The sequence below is a fragment of the Myxine glutinosa genome, chromosome 7 (assembly GCF_964187855.1).
Source record: "Myxine glutinosa chromosome 7, kmMyxGlut1.1, whole genome shotgun sequence".
In the NCBI taxonomy this organism is placed as follows: Eukaryota; Metazoa; Chordata; class Myxini; order Myxiniformes; family Myxinidae; genus Myxine; species Myxine glutinosa.
Window position 1 is genome coordinate 98564433 of NC_136267.1, and position 20782 is coordinate 98585214.

General features: G+C 42.4%; 1 protein-coding gene across 2 annotated transcripts in view; it reads left to right on the plus strand.

Annotated features, from left to right (window-relative positions):
* Window positions 1-46: 46 nt before the first annotated feature.
* LOC137431462 (integrin beta-5) overlaps window positions 47-20782 on the plus strand; it is a 96259-nt gene continuing 75523 nt past the window's right edge. The window contains exons 1-2 of one of the 2 annotated variants that reach the window (XM_068122806.2): window positions 47-141; window positions 7742-7858. In XM_068122806.2, the coding sequence (XP_067978907.2) occupies window positions 114-141; window positions 7742-7858 (145 nt within the window). In that variant the 5' untranslated portion in view covers window positions 47-113. Of the gene's footprint in view, window positions 142-7741; window positions 7859-11904; window positions 12247-20782 lie in introns of those variants that run through there. The other variant, XM_068122807.2, reaches the window with a different exon arrangement.

Genomic DNA, 20782 nt, shown 5'->3' on the forward strand with positions numbered 1-20782 from the left:
CACCTTTTAATTTCACTGGTCTTTATAGATATTTGACGAATCTCATCCTGGTCAGCTTTGGTGTTGGCTGGTATCTGGAGGTGGTATTCGATGATGTGTGCAGGACACACCAGATGTCGCTGTCGACTGACTGGTTTGTCGGTGAGTGCTGGAGAGAACTGAAACGAGGCATCAGCCACGTTGTATAATGTGCATCACATTCGCCATATTCTTCTGTACTTCGACCTCATCTTGATGCTTTGCTTCTGATACTCTGTAAATCCAAGCCTCTATGCTATAAATCATGGACACTGAACATGGTGACAGCGTTGAAACGTGTACTGACTCATTAATTTTGCTTTACATTTTGCTAATCTTCTATATATTGTGGCGGGCACAAAGGACAATAATTCCGCGCACCAGTGGGTGGCGCAACTCGCAAGCGTCCAGGCGGGGAACGAAAGCGAGCTTCGCACGGCGGAGTACGTCTTCGTCCGGCACGACGCCCACCGGGCACCGCTACGGCCCCCATACGATGGGCCCTTCCGCGTGCTGGAGACCGGGGACAAATATTTCACCATCGACATCGGCGGTGCCCCGGATCGCATCTCCGTGGACCGCCTCAAGCCGGCCCACCTCGATCTGGACCACCCCCCGCAAGCAGCTCTGCCTCCGCGTCGAGGCTGCCCCCCGGCGGTCGGACCCCCGGCACCCCCCAGCCCCGCCGTCCCGCTACCCCCCAGCCCTGCACCCATCGCCAGGGGGCGTTTCGGTCGGGTCATCCGGCTTCCCCGCAAACTCACCCTTCAGGTGCGCGGGAATTCTGGGGGGGCGCGTGTGGCGGGCACAAAGGACAATAAATCCGCGCACCAGTGGGTGGCTCGAGCGTCCAGGCGGGGAACGAAAGCGCATGCCCCGCCTTTCGACCGATCGGCCACGCCTGGGAACAAGGCGTGGCCTCGGGACATATATGCGGGCTCTAAGCTCGAGCCCGCGCAGTGCTGAAGTGCGAGCTCTTAATAAAGACTGTTTGTACCAACGCGTTGTGGCCTACCTCTGTCAATCGTGTCGTGTGTGCACAGCACCACAATATAATGGAGCAAGTGTGTGTGTGTGTGTGCATGCGTGTGTGTGTGCGTGTGTGCGTGCGTGTGTGTGTGCGTGCATGTATGTGTGTGTGCGTGTGTGCGTGCATGTGTGTGTGTGTGCGCGTGTGTGTGTGTGTGTGTGTGTGTGTGTGCGTGAGTGTGTGTGTGCGTGAGTGTGTGTGTGTGTGTGTGCGTGTGTGCGTGCATATGTGTGTGTGCGCGCGCGTGTGTGTGTGTGTGTGTGTGTGTGTGTGTGTGTGTGTGTGTGTGTGTGTGTGTTGCTTACAGGTTACCGTTCTTGCTTTAGGTAGAGGAACTATATTTTGAGGTTTACAATTTAAATAAAGTTGAATATAGGATGTTGTGAAATTAACATCATTTACAGCAATCCTTTAAAGTATTTAAGTTCAGGAACAACCAAAACTGTACAATTAATTAAAGGCATTTTAAAACAACAATTGAAAAAGAGAAATAAGAATTGAAAATCATAAGAGATAGAATTGTGAGGAACAAAAAATTTTTAAAAACAAGGTGTGCGGGTGTGTGTGTGTGTGTGTGCTTGTGTGTGTGTGTGCTTGTGTGTGTGTGTGCTTGTGTGTGTGTGTGCGTGTGTGTGTGCGTGTGTGTGTGTGTGCGTGTGTGTGTGCGTGTGTGTGTGTGTGCGTGTGTGTGTGCGTGTGTGTGTGCGTGTGTGTGTTTGTGCGTGTGTGCGTGCGTGCGTGTACGATATATGAAAGCAATGAAAATATACAAAACTAGTTTTGGACAGTCATGATGCCTTCTCAACCAACAACCTGCTCTTTGCATGAGACAATACCAATAATTGTGATATTTAATAAAGAATGAATTAACCATCTTCTCAGTATTTACCCCGCACATGTCAAGCAATTTTTTTTGTCCTTTATGCCTTTTCAACACACCCTTTTTGCACAAAAAATTGTCCTTTCTGCCATTTCACCATTATTCTATTCTCCCTCATTTCCAAAAAAAACAAAACCCAAAAGCTATTCACTCCAAAACACTATCTTATTCTGCCTTCTACTTGCACTTCCTGTACGTGGCGCTTTTTCCTCTATCATTTTCTCAATATCTTCCACTTGACGTGGACAACATGGACACAGAAGGAAATTCGAAGGAGGGAAACTGGAAATTTGGAAGGATCTGGTGCTCCTACCTCACACCTAGTTCGGCTTCACGCTGTTGAATTCAAGGCTTTCAGAATCATTGGACTCTCCCGTGATGAAGCTGATTCTGTGGGCCTTTCACTATCTAGTCACGTCGATATACCACCTGACCCACAACAAATTGCAACAAAAGGTTTCTCAGTGGTTTTCATCCCTACTGTGTATACTGATCAACAGAAAAAAAGTCTACCAAAATTTGACCTCCGGAAATGGGTTAAAACTGGGTCATTTCAAAGATGGCAGCCGCCGGGCTTCGAAATCACTAAAACAGCTATAACTTCTTCAATAATTCTGATAGAAACATAATTGTTGGTTCTAGTCCATGGTTTTAAGGGGTGAACAATCCACTGGTGTCATTTAATTTCATATCTGGGCAGTATTTAACCATGTTAACCTGCAATCCAAGATGGCGGCAAAAATTCAAGACCGAAAAATCAATAAATTGTCCATTATATAATATATCCCCTATCTCGAAAGGCAATGATGTATGAATGATATGGTTGGGTCACTTTTGTGCATCTCTCATATGATAAACTAGACCGAGAGAATGCTGGGTCCGAGGGAATGCTGGATCTAATGATAGATAAATATCTTTGAAACCCAATCCTGAGCAGGCCTGGATACAAATCTGCGACCTGGTGATCGGATGCTCAGTCCAATACCACTGAGGTACCGTCTCATCTACTTTTTTTTCAGTTGTATTTCATTTCTGAATTTTGTTATTTGTAAATCCTAATTTTATAATCTTTGCTGTATAGATTGTATTTTTCATGTGTATCATGACAGATTGACAGTTGCAAGATGCTCAATATTAAACCTGCAAAACTTCATCTTTATGTCAAAAAATGCCCGTCAGTACCAAAATGACTGAACACCAGGTGTCACTGATATATTTATTCGTGGACATTACATAATGACAGTTTAGGTTACGTTTTCATCCAAGAATGTTATGTCCATTACACTGCCTCAGTTCAGTCCTCATCACTGTCCTCTAGTTCCTCAGAGACTTGATTTAGCGGATTGTCACAACGCGTCACTTGGCATGATCCACATGCAGACGTACATGGGAGCCCATTCTTTCTGCAGCTGCAATGGGGCGTACCACAAGCTGTGGTGCAGTTGCAGTGGAGCATCTTCAGAAGAGTGTCTGGTGCAGCATTCATGGCAGTCATGATGGGTACGAATCGATTGTTTTCAAGTCCCCAGCCCCAGTCCAGAGGATCGAGGTCACTCTCCATCCCCATCCAAACCATGACCTGGTAGTACACTCGGAGACAATGAAACTTGGTGGCAGATTCCTTTGGGGGAAGACGTTCAGGTGTAACGAAAGACTTAGCAGCAGCGACCTTCTTGGTGAATATGTTGTAACGCATGGCTGCCAGAGAACATGTGCTCTCCCCACCAAATATAACGGTCATCGCTTGGCTGCCAAGGTTCTCTATTTCAGCGAGGCTCACGCCTCTCGAAGTGAATGTATCTGCACACAACTCGAGGACTTGATCATCTTTCACGAGTTTCTGAAAGACTGATTTCTTCCCAACGCCATACACACGAGACGTTGAATCACATCCTGTGAAGGAGTGCAAGAATAATAGTTGGGTGCACAACTTATTCCCGAGAAGATGCTTCATCCGATTCCCGAGAAGATGCTTCGTCGTATACTTTCAGATTGCTTCTTGACTGGTTGTCTGATCTGAAATATAGTGGTTTCCCATCTGCCATACAGTAATGGAGCAGAAGCATCAACAAATCCGTGTCCTCTCCGATTAGTGTGGTGGAATGCAGAATTGTGCTGTTTACTGCTGTCTTTGCAATGTCCACATCAGCGTCCCCTTCTGCCTGAATAACTGTGCAGCCCACTTCCTTCAGCTGATCACCTATTAAGGTGATCAGTTGTTGCTTGTTACTGCCGATGGATAGGAAATCATCTCTCTTTCCGTCAAATTCGGTTTCTCTGGTGAAGTCCACAGTCGGATAGCTGTTGGTTTGTCCCCGTCTCTGCTGAGTGTTATCTTTTATCGAAGGACCTGCACCATAGCCATCAAAGACAACAGTTGCTGCCCCATAGTGCTTTGTTGTGAAGTCCGCATATGCTCTGGCTATTTTGCCATACGTATCTCCCTTCTTCCACTTGAGGTTGTGCAGCAAGGATCCTCCATCAAGCACATACCTTTCAGTCTGAAGGTGTGCTGAAGGTGTGGTGTCAGGTGCTCCTTCACATGCCAGTGCCTTGGTACAGTGGTCACTGACGGCTTGAGCCAGTTGAGGTTTGTCGGCCTTTCTCAAGATCTTGTTGTCCTCAAAGAGGGATGGTGGGTATGGACTGAGCTCAAAACTCATCACTTCCTCAAGTGACAAATCACTTGTCCGGGATACCACCAGGAATCGTTTGAACAGCAAGCTGGGATCGATGGTTCTGTCAGGAGCAACCTGGACAGCAGTTGAATTTCCCAGGGTCTTGGCTTTCTCTTTCCTCTTGATGGAGAAGGAAAACACAGGTTGTCCAATCATTCTCTCGATGATTTTGTTCCCAACAGATTCATATTCATGTTTGTTGATGTCTTCGTTCGCCACGATACCATTGATGACATTTCTTAATGCAGGATCCGAGGAGAAGGGTGAAAATGCGTTCAGCTTTGTGCTTATCTTCGAGAGGTCGGATGTGTCTCTTTCAATTCTGGCACCAGTTGCTTCTTTATGCTGTTCGCTTGTTGCGTATGTGAGGTCATTGAAGTCCTGCATGGTGATGTTGACCTCAGATGGTATGGGGGCTGACATTGTCCACAATGCTCGCTGTTCCTCTGTCATCTTACTGCCATGAGTCAAGCCGCCGGTGCTTTTTAGTGATCTCATGAGTGTTTGTTCAATGACTAGATCACAGCTGAGGCCTGCCCAAAACTGGTTTGTTCGCCGGATCACATGGAAGCCATCTTGAAACTTCTCATACACATCTGGGTGTTTGCTCTCCAGTTCAGCCATTTATTGTATGTAGAGGTAAGCAGACTTCAGGTAGTTGTGGTGTCCAGCTGCTGCAAATATTGGCAAGGCATCAGCAACAGCTGGCAAGTGATCCTTCCAAGACCCAGTGCGATCTGCCTTGATCATTGCCCGAGCAGTATGGAGCATCTTCTGATAACCCAGCCACAGCTTACTCGTTTTGGATTGTGCACCAAGTTCTGATTTCTTCGTCTCAAGTTCATCAGTGATCTGTACAATTGCAGCTGATTCTTCAAGACTTTCAAGAGAGATGTCACCCTTCAACAAGGACGAATACATTTTCTCAATCTCGTCTACTTGGATCGCGAACTCAGGATTTTCATCCACTACAGATGCCACAATCATTTGATGGAGACACTTGTCCACCAGTAGATGGCCACGGAATGCCCTCTGAACAGATTTTCCGGACATCATATGAACAACAGCATTTTCACCGTACACCAGTTCCAGGATGTTTTTGAGTCCTGTACCCGCCATCAACGTGCCTATTGCTCCAAGCAGATTCATGAACGTGTGAAAAGTACCCAGCCTAAGCACGATCCCCTTCAAATAGCTGTTCTCTGGTGCAGCACTGATGATCTCGGCAGCTTTCCAGTACAGGGGTTGATCAAACGTGATCACAGGAGGGACATGGTGTCTGATGGCCATGTTGGACAGGAAGTCCAAAGTGGACAGAATGCAAGACTTGTCGCCTGGGTACATATCAATCATTGGCAAATACAGAATGGAGGATGTGCCAGGATGTGTCTGCCCTTGATGAAGGATGTGCATCATCCCCTGCCAAACTGGAACTGTCTGCTTGAAATGGAACAAATAACATGGTTAACATGGTTAAATACTGCCCAGATCTGAAATTAAATGACACCAGTGGATTGCTCACCCCTTAAAACAGTGGACTAGAACCAACAATTATGTTTCTATCAGAATTATTGAAGAAGTTATAGCTGTTTTAGTGATTTTGAAGCCCGGCGGCGGCCATCTTTGAAATGACCCAGTTTTAACCCATTTCCGGAGGTCAAATTTTGGTAGACTTTTTTTTCCTGTTGATCAGTATACCCAGTAGGGATGAAAACCACTGAGAAACCTTTTGTTGCAATTTGTTGTGGGTCAGGTGGTTGTTTGTCATAAATTGCCCCGTCTAATCTCACCACAGGCAGATTGGCGTTCTTTTTGGCTTCTACCAACTCATCTCCGGTCTTGCATCCCCTGCTCTGTCTTTGCCCTGTCTCCCAAATATTCCTGCAAGACATGCAATAACTGCCAGCAACCCTCTTCTAGTGAAATTGCCAAAATCAAGACTCTCTGCTCACCTTCACTCTTTTATTCCTCTTTACTCCCACCTCTGCGACAAACTCCCACACTCTCTTCAATCCCAGTCCAGGTCTTCAAAACAACTGTTCACCATCATCTCTTATCTTTCCCCATCCAAAACCTTGATCTTTTCTACCCCCGTTAATCCACCCCAAATCTACCTCCTTCAAATTCCGATTTCTTTCCTGAAAGTCTTTGTAGTGTCCATCTTGTTTCTACCGTGTACCCAGCCCACACCAGCCCTCTCTCTTCCACAGATCTCCTGATGTCCCTGTTCTGTACTGTTGTTGTGCTTCCCTCTCTCTCTCTCCCTCTTGTTTCCTGCTCCCTTTATTGGTTCACGAGTTATCAAGTGACCACTATATTTGTCATGTGTGTGTGTCTGTCTGTGTGTCTGTGTGTCTGTCTTTCCGCAGCATAACTACCCGATGATATCCGATCTTGATGAAAATTGGGTGTTCCTGCCTAGAGTGGGCGTATTGCGCCTATTGTGGGCGGAGCCACGCTCGAAAAAGATGTCTTTTTAAGGGGTAATCGAGTTCAAGCTACATCTTCTCCGAGGGGTTTGGTGGAATCTGACAGGAGTTTCGATATTTGGTTTGGCCAATGTCATGTGTCTAGCCCCACGGAGCTCGATTTCTTTTCTTTTTATTTATTTATTTTCATTTCATTTTTCACCGAATTTTCGGTATTGCGTAGCTAACTAACCTCATAACTGATTATACATTATTTTCTATCTCATTTCAAGGTCAGTAACCTTCGTTTTGACATTTTCGGGCCTGGCCTGTCCGGGCCTGTTTCGGTTATAGTCCGTCCTTTGTCATTGAATACCGCTCGCTCGTGAACCATCGTCGTCTCCTGACTTGTTATATTTAAATGTGTGAGCTCTTACACGAGCCTCAACTTAGTATACAAAAAAACTTTACTATTTGTTTATACTAAGTTTACTATACTAAGTATACAAAAAAAGCACATTTGCTTTGGATATAGTGGGATCTCAGCTGCAGCTGGCATTAGTTGATAGTGGTTCACATAAACTGCTTATAAATTATGGTTTGGGATTATTTTTGTTGACCACATGTAGTGTTGGTTATTGCTTGAAGTGTGTTGACTTTTTGATCGATTTTGGCAATGGTTAATAAGTGTTTAGTAAAAGACATGTGGGTTCAAATGTGATTCCAGGTGGAAGTCCTGGTGAAGGCCACGTGCTTTGGTGTGGGAGTAGCAGTGGAAGAGCAATTCCTGACAAAGAAGACCTCTACACTGCAAACCTCTTCCAACCTCCCTTGCGGTCTTCAGGTTGTCGTTCTGACGCATTGTCAACACAGGATCACATTATTGAATCATTTTTTGCAGATTCCTTGCTTATATATATATAATAATAACCACCTTTAGAGGCCATTTTTCCCCGCAAAGCGGGGGTTGGCCTTTTTCGGGGACCGTGGTTGTTGTTGTTTTTCGGTCCCCTTTTTTGAAGCAATGTTTTACAGCCGGATGCCCTTCCTGACGCCAACCCTTTTTGCTGCCTTTAACGACAAACAGGGAATTACCAGTGAACTGGTACTCAATTAGCCGACCTCAGAAGGATGACAGGCTGAGTCAACCCCCCTGGCGTTAATTCAGCGATCGACCGGGATTCGAACCCAGGATCCTCGGATCCTAAGCCGGCACCCTAGCCGCTAGCCCAACCCAACACCAGGGCTTGTACAACCATAATTAGAATACTTTTTTGCATGTTTGCTGGTACAATCATTATAATTATTTTTTGCAGATTCGTTCCTGGTACAACCAAGAAAATCAATTTTTTGCAGATTCTTTCCTGGTGCAACCATTAAAATCATTTTTTGGAGATTCTTTCCTGGTACAACCATTAAAATCAATTTTTTGCAGATTCTTTCCTGGTGCAACCATTAGAATCATTTTTTCAGATTCTTAGCTGGTGCAACCATTAGAATCATTTTTGCGGATTCTTAGCTGGTGCAACCATTAAAATCATTTTTTGCAGATTATTAGCTGCTACAACCATTAAAATCATTTTTTGCAGATTCTTAGCTGGTGAAACCATTAAAATCATTTTTTGCAGATTCTTAGCTGGTTCAACCATTAAAATCATTTTTTGCAGATTCTTAGCTGGTTCAACCATTAAAATCATTTTTGCACATTCTTAGCTGGTGCAACCATTAAAATCATTTTTTGCAGATTCTTAGCTGGTTCAACCATTAAAATCATTTTTGCAGATTCTTAGCTGGTGCAACCATTAAAATCATGTTTTGCAGATTCTTAGCTGGTTCAACCATTAAGATCATTTTTTGCAGATTATTAGCTGGTGCAACCATTAGAATCATTTTTGCAGATTCTTAGCTGGTACAACCATTAAAATCAATTTTTGCAGATTCTTTCCTGGTACAACCATTAAAATCATTTTTTGCAGATTATTAGCTGCTACAACCATTAAAAACATTTTTTGCAGATTCTTAGCTGGTGCAACCATTAGAATCATTTTTGCAGATTCTTAGCTGGTACAACCATTAAAATCAATTTTTGCAGATTCTTTCCTGGTACAACCATTAGAATCATTTTTTCAGATTCTTAGCTGGTGCAACCATTAGAATCATTTTTGCGGATTCTTAGCTGGTGCAACCATTAGAATAATTTTTGCGGATTCTTAGCTGGTGCAACCATTAAAATCATTTTTGCACATTCTTAGCTGGTGAAACCATTAAAATCATTTTTTGCAGATTATTAGCTGCTACAACCATTAAAATCATTTTTGCAGATTCTTAGCTGGTGAAACCATTAAAATCATTTTTTGCAGATTCTTAGCTGGTTCAACCATTAAAATCATTTTTTGCAGATTCTTAGCTGGTTCAACCATTAAAATCATTTTTGCACATTCTTAGCTGGTGCAACCATTAAAATCATTTTTTGCAGATTCTTAGCTGGTTCAACCATTAAAATCATTTTTGCAGATTCTTAGCTGGTGCAACCATTAAAATCATGTTTTGCAGATTCTTAGCTGGTTCAACCATTAAGATCATTTTTTGCAGATTATTAGCTGCTACAACCATTAAAAACATTTTTTGCAGATTCTTAGCTGGTACAACCATTAAAATCATTTTTGCAGATTCTAAGCTGGTACCACCATTAAAATCAATTTTTGCAGATTCTTAGCTGGTACAACCATTAGAATCATTTTTGCAGATTCTTAGCTGGTACAACCATTAAAATCAATTTTTGCAGATTCTTTCCTGGTACAACCATTAGAATCATTTTTTCAGATTCTTAGCTGGTGCAACCATTAGAATCATTTTTGCGGATTCTTAGCTGGTGCAACCATTAAAATCATTTTTGCACATTCTTAGCTGGTGCAACCATTAAAATCATTTTTTGCGGATTCTTAGCTGGTGCAACCATTAAAATCATTTTTGCACATTCTTAGCTGGTGCAACCATTAAAATCATTTTTTGCAGATTCTTAGCTGGTGCAACCATTAAAATCATGTTTTGCAGATTCTTAGCTGGTTCAACCATTAAGATCATTTTTTGCAGATTATTAGCTGCTACAACCATTAAAAACATTTTTTGCAGATTCTTAGCTGGTGCAACCATTAGAATCATTTTTTCAGATTCTTAGCTGGTGCAACCATTAGAATCATTTTTGCGGATTCTTAGCTGGTGCAACCATTAGAATAATTTTTGCAGATTCTTAGCTGGTGCAACCATTAAAATCATTTTTGCACATTCTTAGCTGGTGCAACCATTAAAATCATTTTTTGCAGATTCTTAGCTGGTGCAACCATTAAAATCATTTTTGCAGATTCTTAGCTGGTGTAACCATTAAAATCATGTTTTGCAGATTCTTAGCTGGTACAACCATTAAAATCATTTTTTGCAGATTCTTAGCTGGTGCAACCATTAAAATCATTTTTGCAGATTCTTAGCTGGTGTAACCATTAAAATCATGTTTTGCAGATTCTTAGCTGGTGCAACCATTAAAATCATTTTTTGCAGATTCTTTCCTGGTACAACCATTAGAATCATTTTTTCAGATTCTTAGCTGGTGCAACCATTAGAATCATTTTTGCGGATTCTTAGCTGGTGCAACCATTAAAATCATTTTTTGCAGATTCTTAGCTGGTGCAACCATTAAAATCATTTTTGCAGATTCTTAGCTGGTGCAACCATTAGAATAATTTTTGCAGATTCTTAGCTGCTACAACCATTAAAATCATTTTTTCAGATTCTTAGCTGGTGCAACCATTAGAATCATTTTTGCGGATTCTTAGCTGGTGCAACCATTAAAATCATTTTTTGCAGATTCTTAGCTGGTGCAACCATTAAAATCATTTTTTGCAGATTCTTAGCTGGTGCAACCATTAAAATCATTTTTGCAGATTCTTAGCTGGTGCAACCATTAAAATCATTTTTTGCAGATTCTTAGCTGGTGCAACCATTAGAATCATTTTTGCAGATTCTTAGCTGGTGCAACCATTAGAATCATTTTTTGCAGATTCTTAGCTGGTGCAACCATTAGAATCATTTTTGCAGATTCTTAGCTGGTGCAACCATTAAAATCATTTTTTGCAGATTCTTAGCTGGTGCAACCATTAAAATCATTTTTTGCAGATTCTTAGCTGGTGCAACCATTAAAATCATTTTTGCAGATTCTTAGCTGGTGCAACCATTAAAATCATTTTTTGCAGATTCTTAGCTGGTGCAACCATTAAAATCATTTTTTGCAGATTCTTAGCTGGTGCAACCATTAAAATCATTTTTGCAGATTCTTAGCTGGTGTAACCATTAAAATCATGTTTTGCAGATTCTTAGCTGGTGCAACCATTAAGATCATTTTTGCAGATTCTTAGCTGGTGCAACCATTAAAATCATGTTTTGCAGATTCTTAGCTGGTGCAACCATTAAAATCATTTTTGCAGATTCTTAGCTGGTGCAACCATTAAAATCATGTTTTGCAGATTGTTAGCTGGTGCAACCATAAAGAAGATGCCTACATTCCTAGTTAGGCCATCATTCAGACAAACATTGTAATTACTATTCAATGTGCAATTCGCATTCCAAAAGTAAAGGCCTCATGGAAGATTCACGTTAAAAAAAATCTAAATTGAGCATTACCACACATCAACGTGAACTTTTAAAGCATGCAACAAATGTTGCGTAAAATGTAATTTAAAAACTTTACACAAACACGTTATCCCTCACATAATGTATTCAATTTAATGGAGGGAGGGGAGTGGTGGGTTAATTGTTTGTGCATAGCCTACCTTAGCAGGTGTTGGAGATTTTAACTCGAAAATTGCATGAAATAAATGTCTTTCACAGCATGATGTCATACTTTTACTACTCGTTTGACGTCTGACTCGTATCAGTGTATACACACTGCATCACAGTCCGGAAGCCTAGTAATAAGGATGAGAGGCCTGGGTGGGACATGCAGCATCTGCTGGGGATGATAAAGCTGAGCTTAGGAGGAGCAAGATAATTTCCAGGAATTGAAGACTCGTGAATACACATGAAGGCTGAGGCACAATTTCCCCCAGCACTGAGGCAAAACGAAATGTTTAATAACATGTAGTTGATGCTTTCCTTCTGTAAGGGTCGTCAAAATGACTGCATGCCGTATCTTGATGGTTGGAGCTTGCCTGTTTGCCATTTCTGTTTCCCCCATAATTGGTGAGTGCTTTAGAGCTGAATGTCGACAAGACTTTGTAGCAATACGTACAATTGCCTTTTGAATGTACTTGAATATACCTTGTAAGAATAATAACATAGCAAATGTTTTATGTGCTCGGTGTTTGATCACATGTGTGCATGAGAAACATGGAGGTTATTCCTCATGTAATAGGCAAATTCAAGGTGTTTTACCATCTGAATTTGCCATTGATATTTATATCGGAAAGGTTTTGCTATACTGCACTGTATACTAATGTTCTCGTATGCTATCTTAACGCCACGATGGCTGTGTATTTACTTTATAATTATACTAGTGGGGTATGCTTACACTATGTGTGTAAGCAATATTACACTATGTGTAAGCAATATGTGTAAGCAATAACAGCTAGACCGTGCTTCGTATGTAGGACTGTAGGTACATAATAAATAGATGCTTTATGATTATCGGAAAGCATCACCGACCTGCTGCTATATATAAATGTAGGTTTTTGAAATTTATTTATTTATTTATTTATTTTACAGGCACTTTTACGTTTTTTACATAAATTTACAATTGCGATTTTTATTTCGCAGTTTACAGTTATGGTATAGAAATTGCAATTTTCAAATTCTAGATATCGATTGACGTTTTTTATGGATGTGTTTACAGTTTTTAACATACATTTTCATTTACGGATGCTTTTCTTTTTCATTTATGGGCATTATTGACATGTTTATTTCACAGTTGACCCTTAAATAAATGACAATTTTCAAATGCTAGATATTGATTGAGGTTTGGGTTTTTTACATTTGCATTTAGGTTGTTTTGTAAATTTTCATTTACAGACGCATTCTGTGACAGTTTTGTGACTTTTCCCTGTTTACTGGCTTCGATGTCCGCCGCACACCAAATTTCAGCTTTCTAAGCCACTGGGGGGTACCGAACATTAATATCAGTCAGTCAGCGGTTAATAAGAGCTTTATATATTAGAAGATGGCTCAAACCGGAGTATTCAACCTTCTTCATGTTGTAAATATTCCTTCAGGAGTACTTTCATCATGACTCAAAGGTACCATGTTTAAATCTCGTCCCGTGTTTCAATCCCATGCACTATGTTGATATGTCTAATTTGTACGAATGTCCTTGTATTTCATGTATATCCATATGTGCAATAATGCCTCCTGATGTTCTTATCCCGTATGTGATATCCTTGAAAGTTCCTCCTGTGATATTACATAATTATATTGGTCCATCCGTCAGATTGCTTTCTTCAAAATATTAAACCTTAGCTCCATGGATCCTCCCCACCGTGGACTGGTACTCCATAAGTTGCCACATGTCCTCGGAATCCTTACCATTTCTGATGATGACGCAGTGGCCTATGGAACTTATTTGTCTTGTTTTTTTTGTATACAAGATCGAGGCTCGTGTAAGAGCTAGCACATTAAACACACATTAGCACATAAAACACAAAAAACATAAACTGACACATAAAACAATAAAGGGAGGGGGAGACAAGATGGGGAGAGAGAGGGAAGCACACAAGCACAACAGTAGAGAACAGGGACATCGGGAGATCTGTGGAAGGGAGAGGGCTGGGGGTGGGGGGGGGGTAGGGAAGGCGTACACGGTATAAAACAAATTGACACGACTAGGGATTTCAGGAATGAAGTCGGAGATTGAAAGAGGTGGATTTTGGGTGTATTAATGGGGGTAGAAAAGATCAAGGTTTTGGATGGGGGAAGATAAAAGATGGTGGTGAACAGCTGTATTAAAGACCTGGAGGGAGGAGTGGGATTTAAGAGTGAGGGGGTTTGTTCCAGAGGTGGAAAAAAGAGGAATAAAAGAGTGAAGGTGAGCAGAGAGTCTTGATTTTGGCAGTTTCACCAGAAAAGGTTTGCTGGCAGTTCTTGTGCGTCCTGCAGGAATATTTGGGGGACACAGCACAGACAGAGCTGGGGGAGTCAGTAGAAGACAGAAAGACCACCAACCTGCCTGCGGTGAGAGAGTGAAAAGCCCTCTAACCACTGTTATCAAATTGCTGGTCTTCCCGCCAAGGATTATGAATACGTCTTTCTTTAGAAGAAACGTCAAGCTGGACAGAACTTGTGGAAGTCAAAATATCCCAAAGTACCGTTTGAAAACGTTAAACTATCAGTTTGAAAGATCCCATGGTACTGTTTGGCCCGGTACTGTGGCGAAATTCTCAAACTCTGACCTCGTTCATGACTCCTTCAGCAGCACCTTCAATGCAGTGGCCACATATCCATGTGAAAACAATAATAACTAGAAAGGCACTTGGTACAAAGCATACCTCCACCTAGCTGATCATTTTACGTTTTGTATCCCACTGATAGGCTGGGTCTGGATTTGGACCAGAGCCAAAATCTAAACGGCTTGTTCTTGTTCCATAACCAAGTCATCCACCAAGTTTTGTCATAAGTCGTCCACAACTTTTTGAAATATCATGTTATATATAGTTTTTGGCCCTGTCATTTAATGGTGCAAAATCACTTAATTTATTTTAATCATATATGGATCTGGAATCGAATCTATTCGTTCTTGCCACACACCCAACCTGTCCACCAAGTTTCATCCGAATGCGTCCATAACTTTTCGAGATATCGTGCGATATATCTGTTTTATCCCTATCACTCTATGGTGACAAATCACTTAAAATAATTCTCTCATTCAGATCCAGATTCAAATCTTTACCAAAATTTTATCAATTCGCCCTTGTCACACAGCTGACCTGTTCACCAATTTTTGTCCCAATCCGTTGATATGCTGATATATCATTTAAAATTTCTCTAATCCAGATCCAGATCTTCACCAAAATCTAATCATTTCGTCCTTGTCACATACACAACCTCTTTACCAAATGTCGTCCAAATCAGTTCACAACTTTTTGAGATATCTTGTTCACAGACAAATACACAGACAGGGATGAAAACACAACCTTCATCCATCCACCTTTGGTGGTGGAGGTAATACTTCCATGCAGTTGTGAAGAAAAACAATAAGGAATAAATAACGATGATATTCACGAAGAATCACAGAAGAAGAGATCAGAAAACTTGCCAAGTATTCTATATATTGTTACGTTTCTGGGGGTAGATGATGGAATACCATTGGAAAGGTAGGATTGGAAAGTTATAGCATGGAACGTGGATGCGTAGGAGACATCTCGATGTATTTAGGTAGGGAAACTGGAGCTTAAGATTGGTTATGTGTCTTCACACGGGGGGTGAAGCTGTGTTAACTAGATAGGGATTAAGGTTAGTTTTCCCCCAGTATGTGATTGCCCCCTGTGGCTTTTCCCTACGTATTTACAACTACAACAAGGCCGGCCATAAAGATCTCCGTTTATACAACAACGACCGCTCCCTGCAAGCCAGGCAGAGCCGTTCGGCAAGTAAACCGTGCCCCACCAACCTAATAAGGAAAAAGGCCACACCCCCAGAGTGGTACGAGGAGGGGGGAAGAGCAAAGCCGGCAGGCCACACGCCGAGCTTCGTGATTGGTCAAGGAGAAATAGGGTGAATCAGTGGAGTTCGGCCATTGGACTGTGTGAAGCCAGGAGATAAGGTTCTAGTGAGAAAGGACGGTTGGTCAAAGAGTCGCACTCTCGGTTTTTCTGCCCAAAGAGGAAGGTTAGCCATCTTTGGTTTGCGCCTGTGAGGAGAAGGCTGGCCTTTGTGGTGCACTTTTGAAGAGAGTGAAGAGCTCTTGGCTGTGTGGGCAACATTGTGAGGGGGGTTTTGGTGGTGGTGCTCTTCGGAGGCGAAGGAGGCTGTCCTATCTGCTTGCCTCACACCAGTGGCTGCTACCGACACGGAGCTGCCTCCATCCTGCGCACTTCCTGCGTGGTGGCTTTAAGTTTCGACGACCACCAAGTTACTAAAAGTCCTCATTGAGACCAAAGCTGGGTGCCGGCCGGCTAAAGGGATTTTATTTTTATTTTATCTGTCCCCTCGTCTGTATTTGAGTCTGTGGGTGGAGGTACCCCAGGTAGGAAATGAAGTTACCTCAGCTTTTATTTCGATATTTTCATTTCTTCATTTATTTACATTAAAATCATTATTGTTGAATTTTCTTGGCCATGTTTGCATGTTTTGTGGGTTCCGGATTAAACCCGTGTGCTTCTGTTCAGGTGGGCGCTTCGCATCCTTCCCTCTGCATGCGACAAAACCAACCGCCAAATTCGGCTGTCCACCTCGGAATTCGTCCAAGGCTGGTGTTCATCGGCTACGGACACGACAATATTAAGCCGAGGGTCATAAAGGCCATGGAGAGTTTGGAAGAACAAGCAAAGTGCAGTGTATGCATTTAAAATAGCTGGTTAAGGTGATTGTGAAAAACCGCAACAATGACAGAAACATTTTGGAAATTGCAAGCAAATGAGAGCATGTTATATTTCTTGCACTTATTGTACGTGTCCCCTTGTTGATCACCATTTCTTAGATCATTGTTTTTGTCGTCATACGTTTGTGTTCCATGGCTTTTGCAAAAATAACAAAGGGAAGAAAACAAGTATTTTCTGTCTTTTTTAACCCATCATAGCATGAACAGATTCCCCATCCTATATCTGTCCGTCCAGCCTGGATATGTATCTGTCTGTTACCTTTGAGCTGTCCAGCCTATATTCAATTCCCGACCTGAGTATAAACAGTTGAATCATGACAAAGTGTTCCGACACTCGTTGGTGGACGTTAAACTAAGCACCCCATCTCTGCTACCATCCATTGGTGAACATTAAAGATCCCACGGTGTCATTTGTGAAAAGTAGGTGAGTTATCACCAGCAACATTAACAAATTCAAAATTCCTGCCATAACTAGCTCCAGTCGAATTCCGTTTTTGATATTTCTCTTATGGCCAACCCCACATAAAGGTGGGAATAATTTGGGCAATGTAGTATTATGTAGTGATGGTGGTAGTAGTAGTAGTAGTAGTAGTAGTAGTAGTAGTAGTAGTAGTAGTAGTAGTAGTAGTAGTAGTAGTACCAGTTAATGCTGATCTGGTTATCTGTATATATTTTTTGAATAATGGTTTTTTTCACTGCACCTATTAAATTGAGGAATTGCTGACATCACTAATTACAATGGACGAAAACAAATTGCTTTAATTTTCTTTCAAATTTCACGTAAGAACAAGCAGTCAAACTGCTTGTGCAGGGTCAAACTAAATGTGCCATGAAACTGAACGTAAATGGTAATGAGGGGTGGGTTAAGGACAACTATTTTGGTACTTTGCCTTTATAAGACCAATTTATTCATATAATAAAGAACTAATTGTGCTGTCGGAGGCTATAGTGTTCTGTGTTGGTGGACCTGTAGAACAATCTATCACATTAATTGGACGTTGATTGAGGTATGATAACCATCGTGGGCAGCAAAATAACCTGACTTTTCAGGCATTGATCTTCGTCCCAATTCATGAACAGATATATATATATATATATATGCAGTATATATATATATACAGTGCATTCAGAAAGTATTCAGACCCCTTCACTTTTTTCACATTTTGTTATGTTGCAGCTTTATGCTGAAATCGTTTAAATTCATTTTTTCCCTCATCAATCTACACTCAACACCCCATAATGACAAAGAGAAAACAGGATTTTAGAAAGTTTTGCAAATTTATTAACAAGAAAAAACGGAAATATCACATTTTCATAAGTATACATACCTTTTGCTATGACACTTCAAATTTAGCTCAGGTGCCTCCCATTTCTCTTGATCATCTTTGAGAGGTTTCTACACCTTGATTGGAGTCCACCTGTAGTAAATTCAATTGATTGGACATGATTTGGAAAGGCACACACCTGTCTATATAAGGTCTCACAGCTGACAATGCATATCAGAGCAAAAACCAAGCCATGAGGTCGAAGGAACTGCCTGCAGAGCTCAGAGACAGGATTGTGTCGAGGCACAGATCTGGGGAAGCCTACAAAAAAAATGTTTGCTGCATTGAAGGTTCCCAAGAGCACAGTGGCCTCTATAATTCTTAAATGGAAGAAGTTTGGAACAACCAGGACTCTTCCTAGAGCTGGCCGCCCGGCCAAACTGAGCAATCGGGGGAGAAGGGCCTTGGTAAGAGAGGTGACCACTAACACAATGGTCACTCTGGCTGAGCTCCAGAGATCCTGTGTGGAGATGGGAGAAACTTCCAGAAGGACAACCATTACTGCAACACTCCACCGATCTGGGCTTTATGGCAGAGTGGCCAGACGGAAGCCTCTCCTCAGTGAAAGACACATGAAAGCCCGCTTGGAGTTTGCAAAAAAACCACCTAAAGGACTCTCAGACTGTGAGAAACAAGATTCTGTGGTCTGATGAAACCAAGATTGAACTGTTTGGCATCAATTCTAAGCATCATGTCTGGAGGAAACCAGGCACCGCTCATCACCTGCCCAATACCATCCCAACGGTGAAGCATGGCAGCATCATACTGTGGGGGTGTTTTTCAGCAGCGGGGACTGGGGGACTGGTCAGGGTTGAGGGAACAATGGACAGAGCAAAGTACAGAGATATTCTTAATGAAAACCTGAAACAGAGCGCTCAGGACCTCAGACTGGGCCGAAGGTTTACCTTCCAACAGGACAATGACCCAAAGCACACAGCCAGGACAACGCAGGAGTGGCTTAGGGACAACTCTGTGAAGGTCCTTGAGTGGCCCAGCCAGAGCCCTGACTTGAACCCAATCGAACATCTCTGGAGAGACCTGAAAATGGCTGTCCACTGACGGTCCCCATCCAACCTGACAGAGCTTGAGAGGATCTGCAGAGAGAATGGCAGAAAATCCCCAAATCCAGGTGTCCAAAGCTTGTCGCGTCATACCCAAGAAGATTCGAGGCTGTAATCGCTGCTAAATGTGCTTCAACTAAGTACTGAGTTAAGGGTCTGAATACTTATGTCAATGTGATATTTCAGTTTTTTCTTTTTAATAGATTTGCAAAACTTTCTAAAATCCTGTTTTCTCTTTCATTATGGGTTACTGAGTGTAGATTGATGAGGGAAAAAATGAATTTAAACGATTTCAGCATAAGGCTGCAACATAACAAAATGTGAAAAAAGTGAAGGGGTCTGAATACTTTCTGAATGCACTGTATATATATGTGTGTATATATATATACATATATATATATATATATATATATATATATATTATATATATTGTTACGGTTCTCGCGCGACCCTCCTGCCCTTACCAAGGGGAGATTAAGCCCCTTGTTCTTTTTGGGTCATCGCAACCGAGAGACTTGAATCGCCCCTCCCGGGCAGACGCAGGGTAGGGTTCCGGTACAATTCTCGCACGTACTTAAGTACCTATGCCGCCTCGGAAGCGGGGATCAAGCCTCGCACGAACCACGCGTAATTTGAGTACGTCCGAGCGGATGGCATACCACGTGGTCCATGCAGATCTCTGGTATTGGAACCCGATTCGAGCAGTTTTACTCGTACCATGCTTAGTCAATGATGGAAAACACAAAAGTGGTAGAATCAAAAGAATAACACGATTTAATAATTATTTACAATGATTTGGTAGAGAGCAGCGACACAGAGCAGTCTTATACAGTCTTAGCTTATCCCCAGACACGGGCCCGTTCATGCTCACAGGGGGAAATGAAGGAAGGATGATGTTCACGTGCTGAACGCGCCAACTTGGTCATCCAGGAACAGCTTCGCCCGGCGTGGCCCTCCCCGGTCACAGCACGTCCCTCAATGAAGGCAAGCAGGTGGCGGGGGGGATCCTTGCAGCGCGTCTCTCGAACAAAGGCAGAGCAGGCAGGCAGGAAAATGTACGCGTCTCTCGCCAGGCTTGGTGGTTTCTCACAGCACGATTAATTAACGGCGCGCTCTTACTCGCGTAACTCAATCGAGAGGATCCGCCTCAAGCTCAACCGAGCAATTAATGTGTTCAAACGCCTCTTCCCTCAAAACTCGTTTCGCTTCTTTCACCGCACCTCTCCTCAGAACTTGTTCACTCGTCAAGCGCCTCTCCCATAACTACTGGGGTGGGGGCTTTGCGCAAAGGGTTTTATTGCCACGCCCTTAGTCCGCACTGAATGTTCTAACCACGCCTTTTGACGCAGTGCTAAGCCACTCCCTTCGAGCCCTGATTGGTGGCTCGCTCTTACCGTCGGCTTCTCCTCCGCCTTCCTTCGGTCTTGCCTCGACTTGTCAGGCCTGCCTCATGTTAATTTGCACCAAAAACCACAGTATCAAGGTGGCATAAGCAATGGAAGGACCTAACTCTCATTATTCTACTCAACGCAAAACTAACACAGGAAAAGGACTATTAGTGGGGTGGCTTATGGAAATGATCGTGACACGCTGGCCCAAAGCACTAAATTTGGCACAGTTATACTTTAGGACCATACAAAACTTTTGAGAGGGAGCTGCCCGATTTTCGAGGCCCAGGTCAAGGTCAGGTCAAGGTCAAAGGTCAAATTATGTGTTTGTCACGTTTTTGCCATATCCAGCTCATAGCTGTCATAGAAACATTATCTCAGTGTCTAAATAATCATTTTTAAGGACAAGGAATCCAT